At 41.9% G+C, this 8916-nt stretch overlaps 1 protein-coding gene across 1 annotated transcript; it reads left to right on the top strand.

Annotated features, from left to right (window-relative positions):
- The first annotated feature begins 4688 nt into the window (after window positions 1–4688).
- Window positions 4689–7443, top strand: LOC141442545 (uncharacterized). The gene is made up of 3 exons (XM_074107564.1): window positions 4689–4712; window positions 5210–5328; window positions 6464–7443. The coding sequence occupies exons 1-3, from the start codon at window positions 4693–4695 to the stop codon at window positions 7441–7443; spliced, it is 1119 nt and encodes a 372-aa protein (XP_073963665.1). The 5' UTR covers window positions 4689–4692.
- Window positions 7444–8916: the final 1473 nt, after the last annotated feature.

The raw sequence follows: 8916 nt of genomic DNA, 5'->3' as shown, positions 1-8916 counted from the left end.
ATAAGTATAGAGGGGGGGCCGGGTGGGCCGTACCCACCCCAGGATGTTGGGTTACTAATTCGAAATTCTATAATACTGATATCTTCACACAAAAACCCTAGATACGCCAATGGACTCTGAAAGAAAAATGATTTCTCTTTTATTTGTAGAATACCTATGAATAATCTGTTACCTGAAAACATATGTCAAAAAGAAAATAGGTATGTAATGTTTGAAATGATCAATGCGCAAAATACATTCTAAATTAGGTTAATATATGAAGTACTAGCCGTTACCCGCGACTCCGTCCGCGCACAATTAGTTTGTCGCTATCCCGCGGGAACTATGCAGTTTTCCGGGATAAAAACTATCCTGTCTTTCTCCGGGACTCAAACTATCTGTATACCAAACTTTATATAAATCAGTTCAGTGGTTCAGACGTGATGAAGTAACAAACAAACAAACAGACAAAATTTCGCATTTGTAATATTAGTAGGATTGGATGATGCTACTGATTTGCACTAGTCCTTAGGTATGTATTGTGACCTTTATTATTCCAATCTTTCGCACTCCCACAACAACACCGCATCAACTCAAAATAATATACCATTTTAATTTAGACCTTCCAGAAATTTGATTTAAGTCTAAGGGGCTGTTTCACCATCCATTGATTAGGGTTAACTGACGGTTAAATGTGATGCCGTCTCCGTCTATTCGAACAAAACAAATAGAGACGGTATCACATTTAACCGTCAGTTAACACTAATCAATGGATGGTGAAACAGCCCATAAATTAAATTAAATAAAATGGTGTATCATTTTGAGTTGATGCGCTGTTGGTCTGGCAGTGCGTTTTATGTAATCTGATATCCACAATACTTACGCAAAACAAGACTCCATCAAAATAAGCAAATACTTGATCTAGACCGGTATAATTAAGCAGATACCTTCAGTACTGGTAGCAGATAAATCAGCGCGCGCCGCTCCGTCGCTCGTGACTGATGGACGGAGCGACGGTACCGTCAACAACAAATACTGAAACATGAATTTTCCTAAATTTTTTGCCACGTAGTAATACCTTGTTCAATTTTTATTAGAATTTGAACCTAGTGTTTATAAAAGTTGTCAATCACTTGAACTTCAAACAGACGGAGTTATTTAAGGTGGCAAGTGCTAGGACCTTGTGCAAGGTCCGCCGGATTGCTACCACCATCTTGCTCGCTAATCCTGCCGTGAAGCAGCAGTGCTTGTACTGTTGTGTTTCGGCGTGAAAAGTAAGACCACCGGTGAAATTACTGGCACTTGAGGTATTCCATCTAGGCCTCTAGGTTGGCAACGCATCTGCAATACCCTAATGTTGCAGATGTATTGTATTGTAAAACTCTTTATTGTACGTAAAAACACATGAAAATAACAGAACACCGGATAATAAGATCTACAAAGGCAAACTTATCCCTTAAAGGGATCTCTTGCAGCTAACGTTTGAACGATTGACAGGATATCAGACACAAGAGTAGACTAGACACTACCAGAACAATGAAAAGGTAAAAGAACCGAAATTTAAATTGACTCAAAAAATTCATTTCAAATAAACATACATATATTATAGGTGCACAAACTAATAGACAGATGGATAGATGTTTATGGGCGAGTGATCAGGAGACCCATACTTGCTCGTTTGCCATCCCAGTCGAATAAAAAAAAAGTATATTGAAATCAATTCGTCCCGGCAGGGCCGACGACGCACTGGCATTGCGTAAAGCGCTGCGGGTGTCGAGTCTATGGACAGTGGTGATCACTTAACATCAGGTGACCCACTAGTTCGTCCGTCTGGCCTCTCTAACATAAAAAATGCCAATTTAATCGTCCGTTTGAGACCTACGATGCCAAAGAAGACAGACAGACGCCAGCGTCAAACGTATAACATCCCTCTTTTTGCGTAGGGGATTAAAAACCATCCTGAGTTGGTTTTTCCAACTAGGTTTTTTAAATCAAAATAACTTATATCTGACTTTATTTTACAAAAAAACATGCACCACCAATTGCACCACCTGCTGTAATCTAGTCCTTACTTCTTTCTGTTAAAAAAGTTCGCCAGGAAGAGATCGCTCTGAAGCGATAAGTCCGCCTATTGCTTACCTTGTAAGTTTATCTCTGTGTACATGTGTTCTATATCTCTTACCATTTGTGGTGTAGCCATGCACTTGCTTTACTACGGGTACACAGTACCCAACCTCAATAAAGCGTCGCTTCACCCATGACAGAGGCCAAATACCGTTGATTCACCGCGCCTTTTGGCGGTCGAAATAAGGGTAGCCTTTTCAAGAAAAGGATAGAAACATTGACTAGCCATTTTATTCTTATGAATAAGTAAGTAAATAAGATATATTTTGTGAGCTCCGACTACTCACCTTGTCGTGGACACTACAGTACCCAAGATAAAGCGACGTCCAAATAGTGTTGGGTTAGTACCCAGGGTGAAGCGACGGAACTCGGCGTGAACGCGGGTAAAGCGGTAGAACAAAAACTCATTGCATTGTATTGTACATTTTTGTTCCAGTGCACTTAGTGTAAGTTTTCGGTTATAAAATTACGCCTCGATCGCGTTCGCGTTAAAATCTCAATTTGTATGGAAACACGAACATCGCAAACGTTCCGCTAGAGGCGCTGTTCGTGTTTCCTTATAAATTGAGATTTCATCGCGAACGCGATCGAGACGTATTTTGTAACCGAAAACTTACACTAAGGGTAAGGGGAGCCCTGCAAAACTGTTTTCACGGTTTTTGTTTTGCTGACGGTCCGTAGTTGGCACGTGCGACACATGGCCGGACAATACTTCATCGTTATCTGTATCTCTTCCAGTTAGTGCTAATAGTGGACATTCGTTACCTGACAGCCGCCATCTTGTACCTACGAGAATACTTGTTTGTGTCAAGTCAATCGAAACCCCATTAACGAGCAGCGCAAGAAACGCCGGGAACTCGGAGCAGTTGCGCTTGCGCTTTATTATCATCATCATATCAGCCATTGGACGTCCACTGTTAGATATAGGCCTCTCCCATAGACCTCTAGTTGCTCTGGTTGGAAGCGGCCTGCATCCACCGTGAACCCGCGGTTTAACTAGGTCATCCGTCCATCTCGTTGGTGTTTCTCTATAAGCAGGCATAAAACAGTACCGCAGCAAGCAAACCTTGGCTTATCGGTGAACTAGGTAATTCGGTGACAGCTGTCACTTTTGAGGTTTGCGATGGCAGCGATTTAATCGCTTGCGTTTCCCCATTGTGAGCTCAGAATTACCAAGTTCACAAGGTCTCCTGTCACTAATATTATTTCCAAATAAAATAGAGAACTTTTGTCTCTGTCGTGGACCTTATATTTATTTTTCTATAGGTACCTATGACTGACTGAATGATTTAAGTGAACAATACCTTAGCTTCTACAGACAGACACCATTCGTTCAATATTTGATGGTATCAGAACCTGGCATTAGCGTAATTCGCTTCACGCTAATATGAAATGCCTACATTTCATCTACCACCGATTATTACTATACCATGCGATATTGTAATGTCATTCCGGTAATAGGCCCCTTAATGGGACCGATTTGGAACGCACCAATAGGAATAGAGCTACCGCGTCCCGCGCTCTCGCTACACAAATTTTAAACAGCACTACCGCTAACACCTTAAGACCGGTGCATAAGTTTTATATTCATGTGAATAGGCAGTAGCAAATACTTGTTTGATTGTTAAGGGGGGTGTTTTAATACCACTCAGTGGTTCAATTTAAATTTGTCTTTGCGTAGAACATTAAGTTATTTAGCCATTTCGGTTAGTAGCAGCAGCGCTGGTTTTGAAATAATCAATTTGTAGGATATGATTTCGTGTTACGGGAGTGCGATCGTGGTTGGATAAGTTTATATGCTTTCGGGGTTCTTTATAAATTGGGGTGGTCTAAGTTTTTCATTATACTTTTATTTATGAGTTTATAACCTGGATTTACACTTACACATAGGATATTCTAAGTCACGGAAAATTTAATAGTTCCGGAAGGATAGCAATAAACGAATTCTTTGTGAACGAAATCGCGAGCATCAGCCATAGATAGGTACTATTAGTTGACAATAAACTAAAAATAAGTTTCTAGTAAAAGTTTTTTTTAAATACAAGTGTCTACGCCACTCTTACTCTTTGCCTCCGGCCTGCGCAGCCGCGGTGTGCGCATGCGCGGAGGAGCGCGGGAGCGGGGGACGCTCGCCGATCGGCGCGGCGCGGCCGCCGCCCCGCCACCGACACTGGCCAACAACGACTCTCGCGCGCGCACGCGTTTCTAACTAAAAATAATATTTTAACTCTGTACCTTTATTAATACAGTTTTGTAAAAAGTCAAAGCCTAACCTCATTTCTGACCGCATCCTAATTAATTAAACATAAAGTGGCGACCGTGACAGGACGCGGGTCGCTTAACCTCACGTTCCGGGCACGTGGTTGTGCGCACACACAGTACTTTGTGCCAACCGCGTTATCGAAAGGCGCTCAAGATATCAAGAAGGAACAATCGGCGGCGTAGCAGCCATCGAAGACTTCCTGAAGAAATCCCCGTCCGATCGACGTGGAAGATTCTAGAAGATGGGATAAGTCGATACGAAGTCCAAGGACGCACTGAAGACTGCCGCGTGCAGTTGCCTGACGACATCGCCCGTGCTTCTCTTCCATGCTAACCAGGAACGTGCCGTGAGCCCAGTCCTTTCTTTACCTACTTCCTAATAATGTGGTCCGTATTCTCTGACTGAACTTTCAGGCGAGCGCTTCGAGTGTCGTGTGTTTTCCTGTGCCTTAAAAGCTATCTTATGCTTTAGTTACGGTGATACAGGCAGGCCAGTCAGGTATTGTCGTAACTTTCGCAGTTAAAAACCTCACTTTCATTGTCTTGTTGACTTAAGTACCTAACTATTATTGCATTGTGGTGTGATCTCGCACGCATTTATTTATATTCTAACGATTTAAATATTGCCTACGCCTTACTAACTGTTCAAGTTTAATTCTTCCCGTAGGCATAAAGTTTATTAACCCCGATTTAACTCATACTTACTCGCATTTTAACATTCTTATTCGAATTTTGCCATACTATTCATACTAAAGCCATCTACTTCGTGCATAATTTGCCAAATTGCACAGAATTCGTTCACTTCGCTGGCCGCCATTTTGCATTTGCACTTATTCGCTTCCAGGAAGTGCGCGCCGCGCTGTGCCGTTTCATCGCTTTGTTCGCCACGTCACGGGAGCGGCGGGGCATCGCCATCTTGTTTATACACGCCGGCAACGCGTAGCAGCCACATAAATAAGGAGCGTAAGCCTATTGAGCCAATTTATTAATTATTTAACCTCGTATCTTTGCCTATTTTGCTATAGTTTGTTAATAATTGATCTTAAAATGTCTCAAGCAGATTTGGCGGCTCAGATCGTAGAACATAAAACTAAAAGAAGTTCTGTGAAAGGCCAATTAACTAAATTCACTAATTATTTAAATAAATTTAATGTGAATGAACCGTTAAGCGACTTAAGGTTTAACGAATTAACATCGAGGTTAAATAGAATTGTTGAGTTATCCTCAAAATTCGATGAGCTGCAAACGTTCATAGAAGTTTCTAACCCTGATAATCTCGATAACGAGCTATCAGAACGCGAGGAAATAGAAGACAATTTTCATCTATCTATTGCCACGGCACAATGCATTCTTGACGGGGCCGCGGCTTCCAAGCAAAAACCCACTGCTCCATCAGATGGTAATCATTGCTCCAGTGTTTCTAATAACTGTCATCATTCTGAGCACATGGGCTTTCAATTGCCGCAAATACGCATTGCGAAATTTGATGGCTCTTATTATAAGTGGATGGAGTTCCGTGACACATATGAATCCTTGATACACAATAATGATAGAATAAAGGGAATTCATAAGTTTCACTATTTGAATACATACTTGGAGGGCGAAGCCTCTCGGGTCATATCTAACTTGGAAGTATCCGAGCTCAATTATTCTCAGGCATGGGAACTTTTGTGTGAAAGATACAACAACAAAAGACAATTAATCACTAATCATCTTAACTCTTTGTTGAGCATTGACGCCATGCAAAGGGAGTCTGACAAAGCTCTGCGCTTTCTAAATGATCACTTAACAAAAAATTTGAGAGCGCTCAAAACCCTTGGCCAGCCCACTGAACATTGGGACTCGATTCTTATACATATGTTTACTGCCAAACTTGACCCTAATACCAATGTTAAGTGGGAAGAGCATCGGAATAACCTGTCCGAGTTGCCAACTCTGGACGAATTTAGAAAATTTCTTCAAAATCGCGCAGATGTTCTAGAAACTCTTTCTAAATCAAAAAAGGAAAAGGATAAATTTCCTAATAAACATGAAAATAATACAAATAATAAAGGCTTGTTCAGACAAGATAAAAACATAAATACCTTCGTGATTTCAGCTAAACAAAGTAACCACAAGGGTGTGCCGTGCGTCGTGTGCCGTGGTGAGCACCGCATATACGACTGCAAGATCTTCAGGCATCTCACCGTGGACGAGAGATGGGCGCAGGCCTCTAAGCTCCAACTGTGCCATGTCTGCCTACGCCCTGATCACGAGACACGGCAGTGTAAACTGAACGGCTGCCGTGTGTGTAAGAAACGTCACAACACATTTTTACACAAAGACACAACACTAGCTTCAAACACATCTAACCCTCAGCCTAGCAGTGTTAGCATAGACCCGGACATAGCGTCCACCTCCACTGCTGCTAAGGTTTTACAGAACCCTAACGTGGACACACCCACTGTGTCCACATCTGCGCTGACCAGTAGTGAAGTTCTATTGTCTACAGCATTAATTGAAGTTTTTAATCCTTGTAATAATAGGAAAGAAACTGTAAAGGCCCTTCTGGACTGTGGCAGCCAGTCCTCTTATATAAGTGAAGGTTTGAAACATCGATTACAATTGCCCTCTCTGCCCCTCACTGCCACAACCATTCTAGGTATAGGCAACACTCAATTGAAGTGTGTTCCAGGGCGCTGTACTGCCCAGATTCAATCATTATCTGACAAATTTACTGCAAAGCTGGACTTCTTGGTCCTCAAAGAAATAACTGATAACTTACCAAGGCAATATTTTGATGTGAGTCAGTTAGGAATACCTTCCTCAGTGAGGCTAGCCGACCCAACATTTAATATTCCCTCTCATATAGATGTCCTTCTAGGAGCTGATGTTTTTTGGCATATAGTGGGAGGTGAACAAAAACCCTTGGCAAACAAACAAACAATGCTGATTGAATCAAAATTGGGTTGGGTCATTGCAGGCTCTGTCATGAGTACGAGCCTTGCCACAAATACAAATTTCACTCGAAGCAATCTTTGCCTTGCTGACCTCTCGTCTCAAATGACCAAGTTCTGGCAAGGTAGTTGGGCCAAGTAATAATGGGTTCCTTACTAAGCACCCAATTGAAGAGCATTTTATAGAAAATACTTACCGTTTAGATAGCGGTCGCTTTGTAGTCCGACTGCCCTTAATTGATACCCCAGATTGTTTGGGCAACTCCTACTATATGGCCAAAAAACGTTTGCTCAATTTAGAAAATCGTTTTCAAAAACAGCCCAAACTGAAAGAAAGGTACAATGAATTTATTGATGAATATAAACAGTTAGGACATCTATCCGAGTCTCAGCTGCTGTCTAGCCCTAACTACTTACCGCACCACCCAGTGGTCAAGGAACAGAGTGAGTCCACAAAACTACGCGTCGTCTTCGACGCGTCTTGCCCTACCTCTTCTGGTTACAGCGTTAATAATATACAGATGGTAGGGCCTTGCATACAAGACTCCCTGTTTAACATTTTGCTCAGATTTCGCCATTATAAGTACGCATTGTCAGGTGACATCGAAAAACAATACCGTCAAATTCTAGTTAATGAGCTTGACAGGGATTTACAAGTAATTCTATGGCGCGAAGATGAGCACTTACCAATTCGCGCACTTACCTTGAACACAGTAACTTACGGCTTTGCTAGTGCGAGCTTCTTAGCCGCCAGGTGCTTGTGGCAGTTGGGGACGAGTGCAATGACCCCAACATAAAGGCAGTTATGCAAAATGATTTCTACTGCGATGACCTACTTACTGGCAGTGACACAGAGTCTGAGCTATTGCACATACAAACAGAAATTTCAAAATGCTTAAATGCTGGTTGTTTTAACTTACGAAAATACAGATCTAATTCACCTAAACTATTAAATTCAAAAAACATTAACGTTAACGATAATCTGGCACTAAGCCAATCTTGCCAAACGCTTGGTTTAGGTTGGAACCCTGGCCAAGACACGCTTCACTTCTCTATTGATGAATCAAATGATGATGAGGGTAATGTAACCAAGAGATCACTTCTGTCAACAACCTTCAAAATTTTCGATCCTTTAGGGCTACTGAGTTTATGTACAGTCAAACCAAAATTACTAATACAACAATTATGGAAGGCAGGGCTGGGTTGGGATGATCCTGCCCCGCCTGAAATTCGGCGTGTCTGGTCACGGTTCATAAAAAATTTACACCACCTCAAAACGCTTTCAATTCCTAGAAATGTACTGAGTAACTTGCCACTGGCAATAGAACTTCATTGCTTCTGTGACGCGTCACAGTCAGCCTTTGCGACATGCATATATGTCAAGTCCATTACAAACTTAGGTGAACAAAGTGTCAATTTATTGTGTGCAAAGGATAGGATAGGACCCGTGAATCCCATAAGTATTCCACGTATGGAACTGTGTGGAGCCCTTTTAGCGGCCCAAGCATGGGCAGCAGTAACTGCAGCCCTTAGAAAACCTATTACACGCACCATTTTTTGGACTGACTCCAGCGTGGTCCTAGCATGGTTAAAAACCGATCCCTCCAAGTTGAAT

Source organism: Choristoneura fumiferana, chromosome 25 (genome assembly GCF_025370935.1).
Source record: "Choristoneura fumiferana chromosome 25, NRCan_CFum_1, whole genome shotgun sequence".
Taxonomy (NCBI): domain Eukaryota; kingdom Metazoa; phylum Arthropoda; class Insecta; order Lepidoptera; family Tortricidae; genus Choristoneura; species Choristoneura fumiferana.
Note: the sequence above shows the minus strand (reverse complement) of the source record. Positions and strands in the feature narration are given on the sequence as shown.